Source organism: Argopecten irradians, chromosome 6 (assembly GCF_041381155.1).
Source record: "Argopecten irradians isolate NY chromosome 6, Ai_NY, whole genome shotgun sequence".
NCBI lineage: Eukaryota > Metazoa > Mollusca > Bivalvia > Pectinida > Pectinidae > Argopecten > Argopecten irradians.
In genome coordinates this window covers 8528441-8549927 of record NC_091139.1, presented here as the reverse complement: position 1 = coordinate 8549927, position 21487 = coordinate 8528441, and the positions used below count along the sequence as shown (strand labels likewise).

General features: G+C 37.2%; 1 protein-coding gene across 2 annotated transcripts in view; it reads left to right on the top strand.

Annotated features, from left to right (window-relative positions):
• The first annotated feature begins 1141 nt into the window (after positions 1–1141).
• Positions 1142–21487, top strand: part of LOC138324894 (tRNA dimethylallyltransferase-like) — a 35087-nt gene continuing 14741 nt past the window's right edge. For both annotated transcript variants that reach the window (XM_069270124.1, XM_069270123.1), the window contains exons 1-3: positions 1142–1275; positions 2413–2553; positions 4379–4477. In XM_069270124.1, the coding sequence (XP_069126225.1) occupies positions 1150–1275; positions 2413–2553; positions 4379–4477 (366 nt within the window). In that variant the 5' untranslated portion in view covers positions 1142–1149. The remainder of the gene's footprint in view (positions 1276–2412; positions 2554–4378; positions 4478–21487) is intronic.

Sequence of the window (21487 nt, the reverse complement as noted above, 5' to 3'; positions counted from 1 at the left end):
GAATTGATCTCGGTGATACGTTAAGCGTTATCTCTGCAGACAATGCACAAGAGATTGCTTAGCGTGCAATTGATATATTTCATATGACAGTTTAGATAACTCGTATTTTTAATGAACTTTGACAGAGAATTCCGTCGTGGAAAAATGACAGGCTTGAGAAAATATTGAGTTTAACAGGATTAATTGTTAAACCATTTCCATTGTACTTTTCTTTTCTATCTTTGCTGGTTTAACGGATCGTTTTTTTTACACATTCTGCACTAATAAAGCTTTTATTCTTTACTTTGACATATTGGTGTCACATTTTCAAATATGAATGGTATTGACTTTATACATAATCAATTAAAAATAGCCGTGCACTATCATCAGATATTTATTATTAATCGTTTAAATACAACTTTGCTATTAGATAGTAAAAGTAAAGAATAGAAAATTAACAAGGCTAATTGCCGATTCAAAAAATTGATCGCCTCAAGATAGCCATGAAGAGCTGAAAACTTAAGCGATAGCATGTAACTGAGGAAAGCTGGCTTGACAAATGCTTTTGTTTTGATAATTTATTCATTATATTGTGTTTTATGTACATGTATGTTTTGCTATCGATCCTCCTGGATGGATGTAAGCTAGGAAGCAATAAAGTTGAATTGAATTGAATTGCAATTTACCTTGTTGATTATCTTTATTAATTATCATATAATATACTGAAGTATATCTATTTTAATGTTTAATGTTTTATGTCCTAAGCTTGCACAAATATCTGTGATCTGATACTTGCCTTCTTTATAACACCTGTGATAATTTTCCTCTTAGAGGATATATTTTTCTCATTATCCTGCTTATGCCTATTTTTTATCTCTGCTTAGTGTTTATTACTTTTTACTCTTGTTAGATAGTCGGTTGTAAAAGCCCAGATGGGCTTGTGTTGTTATGTGTTTTAACTATGTACCGACTTTAAATAAAATTTACTTGACTATAATTTCTAATATGAAAACACAAAACGCATGAAGTTTGATTAATGACTTTCATAGCATCAGCGGACATTCCATGGAGTGACCAGAGTTCGGCAGAAATACGTTAGCAAACTCAATTACCACAGTTAGGCAGATAACTAATCCCCTGTAAGCCCGAGAGATGGCGCTTTTATCCAAGATGGCAGCCTCCATGCGGTTACCCGTGGTAGTGATTTTGGGATCAACAGGGACAGGGAAATCGAAGTTGGCATTGGAGTTAGGAAAAATATTCAATGGGGAAATCATAAGCGCCGATTCTATGCAGGTCTCGGATAGATTTCAATGATTTGTGAATCTACTGGGCAAGATTTAGCCTACTGGGTGTCGATACTTCCACAGGCGTCTGCATCTGGTTTTGGAAAAATACGATGTCCTACCCCTACTATATTTTAATCAAACAATTTAATTTATCATTTAATACATTTTTTGAACAGTTAAAATTTAAAAAAATCGTATTTATATATGGTCAAGTGCCCTAAATTCGTCAGGGACCTGTTTTCGTCATGTTTACAATTTTGCTTATATCTCATGAACTATCGTGTGATTTCATAAAGAGTATCGTCTGCTAAAGCAGATTTGATCAAGGAAGATTTGTCTTGCTTAAAAGGGAGTGTGTGTTATAACCAAGTTATTTTATAAAAACGATGTAACATTATACCCCGAAACGAATGTATTTTCTTAGTCCATTTTAAATGAAACTTTAAAACCCTACCGTCAGCGTTTGACAGTCAAAGACACTGATCAGCAGTATGTCAAAAAAGTTCCGGAACTCGGGAAGTCACGTGTCTGATCATGTGATTCATAGCCCAGATTTTGGGTTACAAATTATTTTGGCGATTCAACTTACCCAAAATTTTTGGTGCGGTACTGTTGAAACAATAACGTTATTCTATGTAAACAGAGGCATTCGCCACTTTCAATGACCAATAGGTTTAAAGATTTAAAATTGATGTAACTACAAGAAATTTTCAGCTAAAACATGATCTCACAAGTGCCATGCTCTCATCATTTATTTGAAATGATCCCAATTTTCTAAATATGGGAAACGGCCCCCCTGACGAAAATATATAGGTCCCTATTGGGTCGGCCATCACCCAGCGACCGGCGGTTAGAAATCTTCCGTATTGCGATAGATAAATATCGAATTGATAGACAACTTGTTGTACAAGTAAGACAAAATATTATATATTTGTGTTTATAAAATTGGTCCATTTCATTTCTTGCTGGTTTGTTGATATACGGAAGATTCGATTACCCTGAAGAATATTGGTCCTTCATGGGTAATTGATACTATATAAGATAAAGCAAATTAAAAAAGAATTAATTGACAAGTAAATCCTGGCTTTTTTTCTCATAATACGGAGGTGTATTGAATTTGGCTTTAATTTATGATGTGTTTTAGGTCTACAAGGGGTTGGATATCATCACAAATAAAGTGACCTCTGAAGAGTTGAAGCAATGCCCACATCACATGATCAACTTTCTCAGCCCACTGACGAGGAACTACACAGTTACAGACTACAGAGACGCCACACTGCCTATCGTATCCCTTTAATTATAAAATAAGGAAACAAATTATTACACAATAGAATCTTACATGGGTCTGTGAAGTGGACAGGGATATCTCAACCCGAGTGAAAGATTTCGGCCAGTCAACCCGAGGCTTGTAAGATTCTTTTTCTCCCATACTTAGTAGAAAAAATGATGAAATTCCACTTGGTTTTCAGCTTTTTCATCACGCCAGGATCGCAGGAATGACGTTATGCGTCAAAATTGATGACGTCATCTACAATGCGCGCCGCAGTTACGCCGCATGTATTGATGACGTCATGTTATTGTTTAGCGCGTGTGAGCTGTCTTACACCCCCCTGTATAAGATAGAGATATCTTTTCCCTAGCAACCACGGGATATCCCTGTGAAGTATGGGAGAAAATTAATATCTGCTATGGAGACCTTTCACTTCTCATAAATATATATGGCCAGTTTGTTCTGGAAGGTTAATATGGTCTCTTTCCTTCTATTCTGTAACACATATAAAGGATACAAGCATTATATTGTTAAAAAACTGATTCAACAATTTCTTTAAGCGTTTAGAAAGAACTAATTTGGCTACAATCATGATCAGTACACTTGACATGTACATGATATGGTGATCTGCAATCTGATTAGATCTTCGATTGCACTCCGATACTGTATATTCCAGTATATAGATCTGACACCTTTGGAGTGTGAAGATCTGCTGGTTTTAAGCAGATCAGGTTATTTGAAGATTTTATTTCAGACATGTGTGTTGGTCATATTTGTCGATAAAACATAGCTATATACACAGCCAATATTTCCTAACCTGAAATTGACCTTAAAATTGACCAGAATTTCTGGTCAAGAAATCTTGACCCGAAATTCAGGTTAAGATTTCTTGACCTGAATTTCATGTCAAGATTTCTTAACCTGAATTTCAGGTGAAGATTTCTTGACCTGAAATTCACCTGAAATTCACCAGAATTTTGCATGAAATTTTACCTGAATTTCAGGTCAAGAAATCTTCACCTGAAATTGACCAGAATTTCTCTTGAAATTTGACCTGAAATTAAGGTCAAGAAATCTTAACCTGAAATTGACCAGAAATTGACCAGAATTTCACCTGAAATTAACCAGAATTTCTGGTCGATTTCAGGGGAATTTCAGGTCAAGATTTCTTGACCTGAAATTCAGGTTAGGAAATATTGGCTGTGTAATCGTTACCTATTTTTGAGATGATTTTTTTCTCTGTGTGCATTTGATAAAAAGATGTATCATAAAGTGATACATTATTTTCACTTAATCTGTGTACTTAAGCTTTAATATCACTATTTTTTTTATTTTATCGGGTTATGAAACAAATTGTGAAGTGGATTCCCACAACAGTTTGCAAACAAAATTTATTTCATAACATGATAAAATAAAAAAAAAAGTGACATGTTGACATCAATGTCTCTATTTTGATGTCATGATTTGTCAGGATTTAGTGTCATTCTCAAATTTTATCTACACATAAATGTATTATGAAAAAATCTGTCAATCAGAAATTTGGATTTAGTATGAAAAGAAAGAAAACATAATTAGTGTTTTATTATACATGTACAGTTTAATCAGAATTAATGATGAATGAAGTCCTGGCCCAGCTGGTTTCTTTAAGCCAAAAGCATTGACATCAATCAAAATTAAAAAAAAAAAATTCTCCTTATTTAAATTGTTATTTTTTATTTACTTAATCAGTAAGTCTGTTTTTCAGAACCAAACCACGTTACTGGTATACACTGTAGATTTGAATTTTACTGTATATTTAGCTTTATGGAGTTAGCAGATATAACCTTGACTCTCTGATCAGATAGATGGACTACTGAGACAGGAGAAACTGCCAATCATTGTGGGAGGCACCAGCTACTACATCGAGTCACTCCTGTGGAACTTCATTGTCACTAAACAGGTAAACATCTACACTAATATTATTTTGTAAAAACAAATATATTTTCTACTATCAAAAATAGGTAAATATCAACATGCTAAACTTAGTCAAGAAGAAGTTGATCTCTACTTCCCAGCATCAATCTCTCTTGATTTTTATACCCTGCCCTAAAATGAGGAGAGGGGAGGGCCATTTAGTGTTACCTATGTCTGTACCATCCCATCAGGTCTATCACTGTTGCATCCCATCACATATCGTATGTCCCACATGAATAGCTGGAACATGATAATGTTATATATCTGAATGGCTAAATTTAAATTCATATCTCAGCATTACAATATAAAATGATTACGAAAAATGACGAGAATCAAATTGTTTTTTACAATCATGTTCTAGCTTGTATCCATGTTGTCCTGGAAGCCCTGTCAGAATATTTTGTGAGGCGGTATGTCTTGTTTTACAGTTAACTGTAAAATAATATTGGTAGTGTTTTACATTTAATGCTGACTGTAGAATAAGTACAGAACATGTTACAGTGGTTGTAGAATAAGTACGGTACATGTTACAGTGACTGTAATATAAGTACAGTACATGTTACAGTGACTGTAGAATAAGTATGGTACATGTTACAGTGACTGTAGAATAAGTACGGTACATGTTACAGTCACTGTAAAATAAGTACGGTACATGTTACAGTGACTGTAGAATAAGTACGGTACATGTTACAGTGACTGTAGAATAAGTACGGTACATGTTACAGTGACTGTAGAATAAGTACGGTACATGTTACAGTGACTGTAATATAAGTACAGTACAGGTTACAGTGACTGTAGAATAAGTACGGTACATGTTATAGTGACTGTAGAATAAGTACAGTACATGTTACAGTGACTGTAGAATCAGTAAAGTACATGTTACAGTGACTGTAGAATAAGTATGGCACATGTTACAGTCACTGTAAAATAAGTACGGTACATGTTACAGTGACTGTAGAATAACTACAGTACATGTTACAGTGACTGTAGAATTTGTACAGTACATGTTACAGTGACTGTAGAATTTGTACAGTACATGTTACAGTGACTGTAGAATAACTACAGTACATGTTACAGTGACTGTAGAATAAGTACAGTACATGTTACAGTGACTGTAGAATAAATACAGTACATGTTACAGTGACTGTAGAATTTGTACAGTACATGTTACAGTGACTGTAGAATAACTACAGTACATGTTACAGTGACTGTAGAATAAGTACAGTACATGTTACAGTGACTGTAGAATAAGTATGGTACATGTAACAGTGACTGTAGAATAAGTATGGTACATGTAACAGTGACTGTAAAATAATACAGTACATGTAACAGTGACTGTAGAATAAGTATGGTACATGTTACAGTGACTGTAGAATAAGTACAGTACATGTTACAGTGACTGTAGAATAACTACAGTACATGTTACAGTGACTAGAATTTGTACAGTACATGTTACAGTGACTGTAGAATAACTACAGTACATGTTACAGTGACTGTAGAATTTGTACAGTACATGTTACAGTGACTGTAGAATAACTACAGTACATGTTACAGTGACTGTAGAATAACTACAGTACATGTTACAGTGACTGTAGAATAAGTACAGTACATGTTACAGTGACTGTAGAATAAATACAGTACATGTTACAGTGACTGTAGAATTTGTACAGTACATGTTACAGTGACTGTAGAATAACTACAGTACATGTTACAGTGACTGTAGAATTTGTACAGTACATGTTACAGTGACTGTAGAATAACTACAGTACATGTTACAGTGACTGTAGAATAAATACAGTACATGTTACAGTGACTGTAGAATTTGTACAGTACATGTTACAGTGACTGTAGAATAACTACAGTACATGTTACAGTGACTGTAGAATAAGTACAGTACATGTTACAGTGACTGTAGAATAAATACAGTACATGTTACAGTGACTGTAGAATTTGTACAGTACATGTTACAGTGACTGTAGAATAACTACAGTACATGTTACAGTGACTGTAGAATAAGTACAGTACATGTTATAGTGACTGTAGAATAAGTATGGTACATGTTACAGTGACTGTAGAATAAGTACAGTATATGTTACAGTGACTGTAGAATAAGTATGGTACATGTTACAGTGACTGTAGAACAAGTACGGTACGTGTTACAGTGACTGTAGAATAAGTACAGTACATGTAACAGTGACTGTAGAATCAGTACGGTACATGTTACAGTGACTGTAGAATAAGTATGGTACATGTTACAGTGACTGTAGAATAAGTATGGTACATGTTACAGTGACTGTAGAATAAGTACAGTACATGTTACAGTGACTGTAGAATAAGTACAGTACATGTTACAGTGACTGTAGAATAAGTATGGTACATGTTACATTGACTGTAAAATAAGTACGGTACATGTTACAGTGACTAGAATAAGTACGGTACATGTTACAGTGACTGTAGAAATAAGTACAGTACATGTTACAGTGACTGTAGAATAACTACAGTACATGTTACAGTGACTGTAGAATTTGTACAGTACATGTTACAGTGACTGTAGAATAACTACAGTATATGTTACAGTGACTGTAGAATAAGTACAGTACATGTTACAGTACATGTTACAGTGACTGTAGAATAACTACAGTACATGTTACAGTGACTGTAGAATTTGTACAGTACATGTTACAGTGACTGTAGAATAACTACAGTACATGTTACAGTGACTGTAGAATTTGTACAGTACATGTTACAGTGACTGTAGAATAACTACAGTACATGTTACAGTGACTGTAGAATAAATACAGTACATGTTACAGTGACTGTAGAATTTGTACAGTACATGTTACAGTGACTGTAGAATAACTACAGTACATGTTACAGTGACTGTAGAATAAGTACAGTACATGTTACAGTGACTGTAGAATAAATACAGTACATGTTACAGTGACTGTAGAATTTGTACAGTACATGTTACAGTGACTGTAGAATAACTACAGTACATGTTACAGTGACTGTAGAATAAGTACAGTACATGTTATAGTGACTGTAGAATAAGTATGGTACATATTACAGTGACTGTAGAATAAGTACAGTATATGTTACAGTGACTGTAGAATAAGTATGGTACATGTTACAGTGACTATAGAACAAGTATGGTACGTGTTACAGTGACTGTAGAATAAGTACAGTACATGTAACAGTGACTGTAGAATCAGTACGGTACATGTTACATTGACTGTAGAATAAGTATGGTACATGTTACAGTGACTAGAATAAGTACGGTACATGTTACAGTGACTGTAGAATAAGTACAGTACATGTTACAATGACTGTAGAATAAGTATGGTACATGTTACAGTGACTGTAGAATAAGTACAGTACATGTTACAGTGACTGTAGAATAAGTACAGTACATGTTACAGTGACTGTAGAATAAGTATGGTACATGTTACATTGACTGTAAAATAAGTACGGTACATGTTACAGTGACTAGAATAAGTACGGTACATGTTACAGTGACTGTAGAATAAGTACAGTACATGTTACAATGACTTTAGAATAAGTACAGTACATGTAACAGTGACTGTAGAATAAGTATGGTACATGTTACAGTGACTGTAGAATAAGTACAGTACATGTAACAGTGACTGTAGAATAAGTATGGTACATGTTACAGTGACTAGAAGCAGTACGGTACATTTTACAGTGACTGGAGAAGGTGAGGGATACTTGACCTATAGTGTTTGATTACTATCTTACCCTGATGATAATAGATAAGATCAACACAATACATTATATTTTAATCACTTGCTGTAGTTTAGAGCCACTTAAGTTATGAATTGGCTGGCTATCTTTACAGCAGAATACATCAGAGTTATCAAGTGGAAACAAAAGATCTCTATCTTAAACACGCTTATCTAGCTCAGGCCATTTTCAATTAAGTTATAAGGGAATGGTTAACTGCTTATATTAATAGTTTAGCAAACAATTGAATAAAAATTGAATTGATATAGATCAAGTCTAATTATGATGATGGAGGTGTATTGGTTTGAGGTATTGACATTGTTCCACAAATTGGATTAGTGAAATATAACAAGAGAGAGATAAACAAACCTTTTAGCCAGATCACAAAAAATATTGTGTTCATTTAATAAAGATTTAAATTCAAGGTTAATAAATTTGATGTTTCTAAAAGCAGAAGGGGACATCTAGGGAGTGACTTTTTGGTCTAATATGGTATTCTTTATATAAAGGATTATCAGACAAATGTTTGTACTTCTGCTCAGTCTCACAGAAAAGTCATTGTATTCTCTGTCTAATAGTCACATGTGGAATAATTATACTCAATATGATGAAAGAAGTAAATCATATCATGTAATCTTTACAAAGTCAGTAAGGTCCACTCTGATAGAAACATATGATAATGGGGTCACCATGTACTCCTATGTTAACAAATTAAAAGACCTGATTTTTGATAATTCTCACAGCAGTACTGATACTGTGGACTTTCCCACCGGGCCCACCTGAGATTGTGTATTAGCTGTTGGTGGACCTTGGGGGTCCCAGTCAGATCTGGCCTCACACCATTAACATTGCACCCAAGGGAGCCCTGTGGTTCTGGTTGACTGGGAGCCTTGCTGGAAGTGGCAAGCACCTGTTTGGAGTTGTTAATGAATTTACGGCCCAATATAGACTCACATGGCTGCCTCTGATTTCCTACTGAAGTGTCTGCCGTAAACACACTCTCTCACACTTCCTCTCAGGACCGAGTTACCTTCCCCCACAAATAAAACAAGAACAGACCTGCGTGTGGAGTTATCTCCCTCTCTGAATATAACTGTTGTCATATTTTGAACACTTACTCTCATACATTCATTTCTTCATACTGGTATGGATAAAGAGTTATCTCCCTCTAGACTACCCTTACAAATCGTGAAAACTCTCAAGCTTCCTTTCAGACAGAGTTATCTCCATCTGGACTACCCTGACAACTAGTCAAAACTCTCAAACTTCCTTTCAGACAGAGTTATCTCCCTCTGGACTACCCTGACAACTCGTCCAAACTCTCAAGCTTCCTTTCAGACAGAGTTATCTCCCTCTGGACTACCCTGACAACTCATCCAAACTCTCAAACTTCCTTTCAGACAGAGTTATCTCCCTCTGGACTACCCTGACAACTCATCCAAACTCTCAAACTTCCTTTCAGACAGAGTTATTTCCCTTTGGACTACCTGACAACTCATCCAAACTCTCAAACTTCCTTTCAGACAGAGTTATCTCCTTCTGGACTACCCTGACAACTCATCCAAACTCTCAAACTTCCTTTCAGACAGAGTTACCACCCTCTGGACTACCCTGACAACTCGTCCAAACTCTCAAACTTCCTTTCAGACAGAGTTATCTCCCTCTGGACTACCCTGACAACTCGTCCAAACTCTCAAACTTCCTTTCAGACAGAGTTATCTCCCTCTGGACTACCCTGACAACTCGTCCAAACTCTCAAACTTCCTTTCAGACAGAGTTATCTCCCTCTGGACTACCCTGACAACTCATCCAAACTCTCAAACTTCCTTTCAGACAGAGTTATTTCCCTTTGGACTACCTGACAACTCATCCAAACTCTCACACTTCCTTTCAGACAGAGTTATCTCCTTCTGGACTACCCTGACAACTAGTCCAAACTCTCAAACTTCCTTTCAGACAGAGTTATCTCCCTCTGGACTACCCTGACAAATCATCAAAACTCTCAAACTTCCTTTCAGACGGAGTTATCTCCCTTTGGACTACCCTGACAACTAGTCAAAACTCTCAAAATTTCTTTCAGACAGAGTTATCTCCCTCTCCAAATAGTTTCTCTTGCAATGGGTACACACTTAAATGGAGTTATCTATCTTCTTAATTGATTATCATCGAACTATTTCACCTCTTAAATAATCAAGAGACTGGTTAGGAAACTTTTGGTTTCATTCTCCAGACGGCTATAGTATAACCAGGGAATCCCAGTCAGGGAAGGTTACTGGTTTGCTAGTACAGACAGTAGCCTCTATAAATCACCGTAGTACTGGTAGGTAGGGCAGACTTGTTGAGGTGTGAGGCAGTGTCAGGTCTGGGACTGTGTGAGAAATCATCCCAGTCCTGTGATGGTTGACTAGCACAGTCGTTCACCTATATCACCGCCACCACAGTAACAGTACTGTCTACAGCTTCTACTGCCTCAGTCTTATGGGGCATGTGTGGTTAATTACCAGCTCGTTAGACTCATCAATTCATTACTACTGATACTATTGTCTTACTCCTCTCGATCTATTATAGAAATTGATATTCATTCTGTCTTAAATTGGTATAGCTGTCAAAATTATTGTAAATTTTAGCTATAAGTACACAGACAACCTACACAAGGCAAAACAAAGTCACAGATATAAAATTTTAAGTAGTAGTAATAGTTACTATAGTATTTGGAATTGATGCACATGCATTAGACCAAGATTATGTAAATGTTTTTGTAGTTTTAAACTACAGACAATAATCAGTTGTAATCGACTGGCCCGCCCATGTGGGTGGCTTCACTTAATGACTGTGTAAATGCATATGTCTCATGCACTTACGCAATGCATGTGCAGTGGTGGATGCACATGCATTTGATATCTGAGCCACATGCTGTAACGTCAGTAGCTATTTCTGTGGTACTGCATTTTATCTTCACAGTTAGTTGATGACTAAAACAAGAATATCTTCATCAAGTGAGTGTCGCAAGCAAAGGGACCCAACGACCCCACGGCGGTAAAATTACCTTGAAATGAAGTAATCAGCATATGTTAATTGGAGTTTGGTTACCTTGCTTATAAACACTCAGATCAAAGACCCGTGGTATCAAACATTGTACTCCGCCAACCCCTGTGTCTTTGGAGTTAGCTTTCCTTCACTGCAACATTCAACACTCAGATACACAATACCTACTGTCTGATTTCTACAATCAGAAAAAAGAAATCTCAAATTGAGGATAAAATTACAAGAAAAAGATTGCCAGAAAAAAAATCTGCTTAAGAAAAGATATTAAGAGACAGAGGAATAACTGGTAATGAAACCTCAAGTGCTTTTTCTGAACATATTATCCATTTTGTTGTTTGGTTTTAGACATATACCATATTCCACCCAATAAGCGCTCAGGGCACTTAAAAAATTGATAAAAATGAAAAGGTGCTAATAAGTCAAAATTATTGCAAATTTATATCGTTTTATGTAGTTTTGGTCCTTATTTATGCCTGGGCAATTGAAATTGAGGTCTCAAAAAGGGAAAGGGGCGCTTATAGGGACATGGGCTCTTATTGGGTCGAATACGGTACACTGTCTCTAGGTATATAGCTCTTACTTGTCCATATCAGCATCCCTGAACAACTTCTGATGTTAACAAACCCAAATGTACTTTTAAAAAGATTAGATATGTGTAAAACATAGGTATTAACACTTTCAAGATTTATAAAAGTGCAAACATTAATGGACTACCAAATACATCTGTCTTATCATTTTGAGACCTGCAGATAATTTCATAATTTCCAGCTGTTTGTCTCTTGTCAGTTATGTTAGGGACATCAAACAGTTTTTTTGTCCCTCTACAACTCGTCAGTGATGTTAGGGACATAATACAGATGTTTTGTGCTATGATACATCAGTGATGTTAGGGACATAATACAGATGTTTTGTCCTATGATACATCAGTGATGTTAGGGACATAATACAGATGTTTTGTCCTATGATACATCAGTGATGTTAGGGACATAATACAGATGTTTTGTCCCCCTACAACTCGTCAGTGATGTTAGGGACATAATACAGATGTTTTGTCCCTCTACAACTCGTCAGTGATGTTAGGGACATAATACAGATGTTTTGTCCTATGATACATCAGTGATGTTAGGGACATAATACAGATGTTTTGTCCCCCTACAACTCGTCAGTGATGTTAGGGACATAATACAGATGTTTTGTCCCCCTACAACTCGTCAGTGATGTTAGGGACATAATACAGATGTTTTGTCCTATGATACATCAGTGATGTTAGGGACATAATACAGATGTTTTGTCCTATGATACATCAGTGATGTTAGGGACATAATACAGATGTTTTGTCCTATGATACATCAGTGATGTTAGGGACATAATACAGATGTTTTGTCCTATGATACATCAGTGATGTTAGGGACATAATACAGATGTTTTGTCCTATGATACATCAGTGATGTTAGGGACATAATACAGATGTTTTGTCCTATGATACATCAGTGATGTTAGGGACATAATACAGATGTTTTGTCCTATGATACATCAGTGATGTTAGGGACATAATACAGATGTTTTGTCCTATGATACATCAGTGATGTTAGGGACATAATACAGATGTTTTGTCCCTCTACAACTCGTCAGTGATGTTAGGGACATAATACAGATGTTTTGTCCTATGATACATCAGTGATGTTAGGGACATAATACAGATGTTTTGTCCTATGATACATCAGTGATGTTAGGGACATAATACAGATGTTTTGTCCCCCTACAACTCGTCAGTGATGTTAGGGACATAATACAGATGTTTTGTCCTATGATACATCAGTGATGTTAGGGACATAATACAGATGTTTTGTCCCTATACAACTCGTCAGTGATGTTAGGGACATAATACAGATGTTTTGTCCTATGATACATCAGTGATGTTAGGGACATAATACAGATGTTTTGTCCTATGATACATCAGTGATGTTAGGGACATAATACAGATGTTTTGTCCCCCTACAACTCGTCAGTGATGTTAGGGACATAATACAGATGTTTTGTCCCTCTACAACTCGTCAGTGATGTTAGGGACATAATACAGATGTTTTGTCCTATGATACATCAGTGATGTTAGGGACATAATACAGATGTTTTGTCCCTCTACAACTCGTCAGTGATGTTAGGGACATAATACAGATGTTTTGTCCTATGATACACCAGTGATGTTAGGGACATAATACAGATGTTTTGTCCTATGATACATCAGTGATGTTAGGGACATTATACAGATGTTTTGTCCTATGATACACCAGTGATGTTAGGGACATAATACAGATGTTTTGTCCTATGATACATCAGTGATGTTAGGGACATAATACAGATGTTTTGTCCTATGATACATCAGTGATGTTAGGGACATAATACAGATGTTTTGTCCTATGATACATCAGTGATGTTAGGGACATAATACAGATGTTTTGTCCTATGATACATCAGTGATGTTAGGGACATAATACAGATGTTTTGTCCTATGATACATCAGTGATGTTAGGGACATAATACAGATGTTTTGTCCTATGATACACCAGTGATGTTAGGGACATAATACAGATGTTTTGTCCCTCTACAACTCGTCAGTGATGTTAGGGACATAATACAGATGTTTTGTCCTATGATACATCAGTGATGTTAGGGACATAATACAGATGTTTTGTCCTATGATACATCAGTGATGTTAGGGACATAATACAGATGTTTTGTCCTATGATACATCAGTGATGTTAGGGACATAATACAGATGTTTTGTCCCTCTACAACACATCAGTGATGTTAGGGACATAATACAGATGTTTTGTCCTATGATACATCAGTGATGTTAGAAACCATGCAATTCTTTCATCCAAGGACTTGTCAAAGATGTTACGGACACATACAACTCTTTGTCAATCTAGGACTTTAGAACATCATATAGTTTCTTTATCCTCATCAGCTCGTCAGTGATTTTTGGGATTCAATGCAAACCTCCTGTACATATAGTACTGGTCAATGATGTTTGTCATCACTAATTTACCTTTCTTGGAATTCTCGGTGAGACTACCACAAATGTTAACCTTACAAAATACAAATTTTATCCTTCTTGGACTCTTCAGTTTTACCTTGGAACTGAAAAAGAAAAAAAGTACTGGAGCAGAAACATCAGAAATATATGTAAAGCTGATATAGATTTGGCAGAAAGGACATAGAGTAGAGTTCATTGAAGGTCTAGATCCCTAGGGCCCTCCTATCAGATAGATAGACCTTCTATATAATACTATATATCTCCTAAGAACTAGCTCCCTAGGGGCTCTACTATCATTCCTTATTACACAGATTGCCAGTTACAGTGGAGGGTTTGTTGATGTAAAATTAACTTAATTAGTAAGATGGATATTGATATTGATGGTAGTAATGCTTGAGTAAACATTAGCATAATGATCCTCCCCCTCCCCTCCTCCTCCCCCCTCCCCCTCCCCCTCTCCCTCCCCCCTCCACATAATCACTACCCCTAACCACTGCCCCTCCCTGTCACCCACAACAATATTGAAATCATATGTCCACCAGAGGATACCACTTATATTCTGTTAATACATCCTGATAAGCAAATTATTCTTGACATGTCAGTGTTGTTAAATTTCCATGGTCATTTCCCACTTCCATGGAGAAGTTACAGCTGTATATTGAATCTAAGAAGAAAACTGTTACAGTTTTGTCATTATTACACTTTAAAATTTCTATAAAACAACTGAGTGATTAGTGTTAGCCTGGAAGCATCCTTAACCCATTGACCCCTGAAAATTCATAATGAACTATTCCAACCTTGAAATTAGAACAGTTCAAATGTCTTCAGGGGTAAAGGGGTTGAGTAATTAGGATTCAAAATTGTGCAAATGTCAAACTGACTTCCTTTGGTATATTTTCAGTATTTAATGTCTTTTGTTCTTCAAAGTTCTATTTTGTATATGTAATTTGGCCCCATTTCAAATTCAAAACCGACCAGAGAATCTTTTTGATATTTGCAAAGAACATGTAGATGAGAAAATATGTAAAGTGTTTTCTATGATTTGAAATCAATGAATTTAATATAGAACTGATATAGAAGGAAAATCACAATATTGCATGCAGCATTTCCATAAAACCTGCAGATCAATGTCTTAGTATGGTGAAGTATGTTCAGGTTAATTAAGTCCTGTCAAAAACAGTCAATGAGGCTTGTGGTCTCCATATACAGGAGAAGGGAATATACAGGTGATATAAATAGGTGATGGGTTTAGACAGGTGGTAGTTATAGACAGGTGGTTGTTATAGACAGGTGGTTGTTATAGACAGGTGGTAGTTATAGACAGGTGGTAGGTAAAGACAGGTGGTAGTTACAGACAGATGGTAGGTAAGGACAGGTGGTAGGTATAAACAGGTGATTATTATAGACAGATGGTTGCTATTGACAGGTGGTAGGTATAGACAGGTGGTAGTTAAAGACATGTGTTAGGTATAGACAGGTGGTTGTTATAGACAGGTATAAGGTATGGTCAGGTGTTAAGTATAGGCAGGTGGTAGGTATAGACAGGTGGTTGTTATAGACAGGTGGTAGTTATAGACAGGTGGTTGTTATAGACAGGTGGTAGTTATAGACAGGTAGTTGTAATAGACAGGTGGTAGTTATAGACAGGTGGTTGTTATAGACAGGTGATAGTTATAGACAGGTAGTTGTTATAGACAGGTGGTAGTTATAGACAGGTGGTTGTTTATAGACAGGTGGTAGTTATAGACAGGTGGTAGGTAAAGACAGGTGGTAGTTACAGACAGATGGTAGGTAAGGACAGGTGGTAGGTATAAACAGGAATAGTTATTATGAAAGGTAAGGACAGGATGGTAGTATTAACAGTGATTATATAGACAGTGGTTGCTATTGACAGGTGGTAGGTATAGACAGGTGGTAGTTAAAGACATGTGTTAGGTATATAGACAGGTGGTTGTTATAGACAGGTATAAGGTCATGGTCAGGTGTTAGTTGTAGGCAGGGGGTAGGTATAGACAGGTGGTAGTTATAGACAGGTTGGTAGTTATAGACAGGTGGTTGTTATAGACAGGTGGTAGTTATAGACAGGTAGTTGTTATAGACAGATGGTATGTTATAGGACAGGTGGTTGTTATAGACAGGTGGTAGTTATACAGACAGGTGGTAGTTATAGACAGATGGTAGGTACAGACAGGTGGTAGGTATAGACAGGTGGTAATTATAGATTGGTGGTGAGGTAATAGACAGGTGGTTAGGTATTATAATACAGGTATAGACAGTGGAGTTATAGACAGGTGGTAGTTATATACCAGGTGGTAGTTAAATAGACAGGTGATATAGTTATAGACAAGTGGTAGTTATAGACACCCTTCAGTTAGTTATAGATAGGTGGTATAGACAGGTGGTAGTTATACACAAGTGTAGGTAAAGACAGGTGGTGTTATAGACAGGTGGTAGTTATACACAAGTGGTTATACACAAGTTCAATGTGGTATAGACAGGTGTTGTGTAATAGACAGTATGTAGTATAGTTATACAGACAGGTGGTAGTTATAGACAGGTGGTAGGTATAGACAGGTGGTAGGTATAGACAGGTGGTAGTTATAGACAGGTGGTAGGTATACACAGGTGGTAGTTATAGACAGGTGGTAGGTAAAGACAGGTGGTTGTTATAGACAGGTGGTAGTTATACACAAGTGGTAGGTATAGACAGGTGGTGTGTATAGACAGATGGTAGTTAAATAGACAGGTGGTAGTTATAGACAGGTAGTCATTATAGACAGGTGGTAGTTATAGAGGAGAGGGGGTAGTTATATAGACAGGTGGTATAGTTATAGACAGGAGGTAGTTATATACTGGTGGTTATCACAGACAGGTTTTAGTTACAAACAGGGAGCGGTAGTTACACTAAGTTATTAATTAATTTGATCATAGTATATTATCAAGTATTTTATGACCCTGTTTTATTGGACTGGCTTGAGATAATGAACCTGTGTGCTGAATCCCTGGGTGTTCTGGTAATAGGGTCATAAAGTTTGGGCACAAAGAGGTCATTTATCAAGTACTCAAAGGTCATCTCTATCTGATGTCAAGGAGTTACTGTGGCTAAGTGGTTTAGGTGTCCCCCACAATCTGGTGTCATCTTACATCACTGCTTTCATAAAGGTCCGACTGATATCTGAGGATTTCTGTCTGAGTTTCGAATTACAACCAAACTTGTCTATAAAGACCACTTAAGAAACAGGAAAAATTACCATTATAGCTAAATGGTCATTTATACACACATGTGATCAGATTATGTTAAGATTGAGATAACATGATAGTGGTCTTGTTAAGCAGGTGGTCTTTTTACAGAGGTGGTCACTAAGGCAGGTTTTACTGTTGTGAGCTGTCAGTAGGTAGTCTTTATAGGGAGGTGGTCACTAAGGCAGGTTTTACTGCAGTGAGATGTCAACAAGTGGTCTTTATACAGAGGTGGTTACTAGGCAGGTGTAGTCACTAAGGCAGGTTTTACTGTAGTGAGATGTCAGCAGGTTCTTTATACAGAGGTGGTCACTAAGGCAGGTTTTACTGTAGTGAGATGTCAGCAGGTGGTCTTTATACAGAGGTGGTCACTAAGGCAGGTTTTACTGTATTGAGATGTCAGCAGGTGGTCTTTATACAGAGGTGGTCACTAAGACAGGTTTTACTGTAGTGAGATGTCAGCAGGTGGTCTTTATACAGAGGTGGTCACTAAGGCAGGTTTTACTGTAGTGAGATGTCAGCAGGTGGTCTTTATACAGAGGTGGTCACTAAGGCAGGTTTTACTGTAGTGAGATGTCAGTAGGTGGTCTTTATACAGAGGTGGTCACTAAGGCAGGTTTTACTGTAGTGAGATGTCAGTAGGTGGTCTTTATACAGAGGTGGTCACTAAGGCAGGTTTTACTGTTGTGAGATGTCAGTAGGTGGTCTTTATACAGAGGTGGTCACTAAGGCAGGTTTTACTGTAGTGAGATGTCAGTAGGTGGTCTTTATACAGAGGTGGTCACTAAGGCAGGTTTTACTGTAGTGAGATGTCAGTAGGTGGTCTTTATACAGAGGTGGTCACTAAGGCAGGTTTTACTGTAGTGAGATGTCAGTAGGTGGTCTTTATACAGAGGTGGTCACTAAGGCAGGTTTTACTGTAGTGAGATGTCAGTAGGTGGTCTTTATACAGAGGTGGTCACTAAGGCAGGTTTTACTGTAGTGAGATGTCAGTAGGTGGTATTTATACAGAGGTGGTCACTAAGGCAGGTTTTACTGTAGCGAGATGTCAGTAGGTGGTCTTTATACAGAGGTGGTCACTAAGGCAGGTTTCACTGTAGTGAGATGTCAGTAGGTGTCTTTATACAGAGGTGGTCACTAAGGCAGGTTTTACTGTAGTGAGATGTCAGTAGGTGGTCTTTATACAGAGGTGGTCACTAAGGCAGGTTTTACTGTAGTGAGATGTCAGTAGGTGGTCTTTATACAGAGGTGGTCACTAAGGCAGGTTTTACTGTAGTGAGATGTCAACAGGTGGTCTTTATACAGAGGTGGTCACTAAGGCAGGTTTTACTGTAGTGAGATGTCAGTAGGTGGTCTTTATACAGAGGTGGTCACTAAGGCAGGTTTTACTGTAGTGAGATGTCAGTGGTCTTTATACAAGGTGTGTCACTAAGGCAGGTTTTACTGTAGTGAGATGTCAGAGGTGGTCTTTATACAGAGGTGGTCACTAAGGCAGGTTTTACTGTAGTGAGATGTCAACAGGTGGTCTTTATACAGAGGTGGTCACTAAGGCAGGTTTTACTGTAGTGAGATGTCAACAGGTGGTCTTTATACAGAGGTGGTCATTAAGGCAGGTTTTACTGTAGTGAGATGTCAACAGGTGGTCTTTATACAGAGGTGGTCACTAAGGCAGGTTTTACTGTAGTGAGATGTCAACAGGTGGTCTTTATACAGAGGTGGTCACTAAGGCAGGTTTTACTGTAGTGAGATGTCAACTGGTGGTCTTTATACAGAGGTGGTCACTAAGGCAGGTTTTACTGTAGTGAGATGTCAACATGTGGTATTTAACAGAGGTGGTCATTAAGGCAGGTTTTACTGTAGTGAGATGTCAACAGTTGGTCTTTATACAGAGGTGGTCACTAAGGCAGGTTTTACTGTTGTGAGATGTCAGTAGGTGGTCTTTATACAGAGGTGGTCACTAAGGCAGGTTTTACTGTAGTGAGATGTCAGTAGGTGGTCAATTTTAAACAGAGGTGGTCATCATAAAGGCAGGTTTTACTGTAGTGAGATGTCAGCAGGTGTTCTTTACACAAAGGTGGGTTACTAAAGGCAGGTTTTCCTGTATTGAGATGTCAGCAGGTGGTTCAGGTGGTCTTTATACAGAGGTGGTCACTAAGGCAGGTTTTACTGTAGTGAGATGTCAGCAGGTGGTCTTTATACAGAGGTGGTTACTCCAAAGGCAGGTTTTACTGTAGTGAGATGTCAGCAGGTGGTCTTTATACAGAGGTGGTCACTAAAGGCAGGTTTCATTGTACACTACCTATAATTGTTATCTCTGTATCGGTCTTTGTAGAGAATAGTCTTATATGATATCACAGAAAATGAAACAGCGATAAATGATGTAACAGCTATCTCCTAATTAGGTCATTGTCTAAATTTTTAGTTATTGTCCCTCAATCGTTTGCTTCTAAAAAGATCGAAACAAATTCTTTCCATTTGGTGATCAATGCCTTTCCAGAATAAACATCTGAATTTTGATGGATTATATAACCAAAGACAGATTATCAATATTCTGAGTCTGTAGTGTGTGGGTGAAGACTATGAAATATCCAGGTCTGGCGCTACATTTTCTCCTCTCCTGTTATATAAGGAAAATGTTTATGAATATGACTTGGTTAAATTTAGAGAACGGCTGAAATAATGGTGTGATGTTGGAGTTTAGATAAACTTTGTATTGCCATTTAAGAAATATTGGAGATTTCACAACAAATTTAATTTTCTGTTGTGTACATCTTTCGATATCAAAGCTGGATTTTAGAATCTTGTAAGAGAGTGCGGTCTTTTTGTTCACCTCTCTGATATCATTCCCTACTCGTCAACTGGTGTAGACCCCTGCTGTGCCACCATGTTCCCCTCCCCCTCACAAACCTTCCTCAATGAGGCGTGAAGTTTTAACAAGCTTATACTGCAGATCCATTACATCAGTAAAATTAATAGCAGACCCTTGTTTCAATTGACAGCAATTTGTCTGAGAGTGTTGGGCCTCATCGCAGGACTGTAAACTAAGGTCAGGCTAAATTAATTGTAGCTTATCTTCACTGCAGGCATATGGGTAAGATTTTGATAAGGTGATGTTCAAGGATAATGTATAATTGCTATATAAATATATCCCAAGTGGGCTTGATGGTGGGGATAGATTTTAACACGACTGAAGCATGCTGGGTATTTATGAAGGTTTCCACTCAAATGTTTGGGAGTCAGCCACCGTAACCATAGCCCTGTCCCATACACATAGTTTTATATCATGATGAATACATTTCTGGGAATATCTCCACTTGGAAACCTGCTTCTGAATAGTTTACATATGGTAACACTATGAGACTGATTACTGAACAAACAAAGGCAGACAGTAGCTGTCTGGTGATATTTCAAATTAATAAATTAAAAGTGGATTCATTTACATGTGTCAATATACCTCACAGACATTCACACATTCTGTAAATGTCACCAGGAGAAAATGAGGTATCCACTGAAAATGTTTCTTTGCAGTAAGTTATGTGTTGAATGGATGGCACAAAAATTTGGAGTGATTTATAGGAAAGCTCAATGATGATGAGGAATGAGAGAGAAGGCTAGATGTTATAGAGAACACTTGTAAAAACATCGTTGTAACTTACTAGACACCTATCCCATCGGTCCAGCTGCTGTTCATATGATGGCCGTGTCACCCAAATGGTGTGTTGGCCCCATCTTTAGGTCAGACTAGCCCTAAACTGGCTCCCTAGGGGCCTGTCTCTGTATCCTTTACAGCCCTTTCTGATGACTTTACCACCTGGGGAGTGCCTTGTCCAACATCGCCACCAAACAAACTGGGGGTTGTTTAGGGTTTAATCAGGCCTTAAGGAATGTCAGCAGGATTGCTAAGTAGTAAATAATAAATCTGAACTTGTCTTT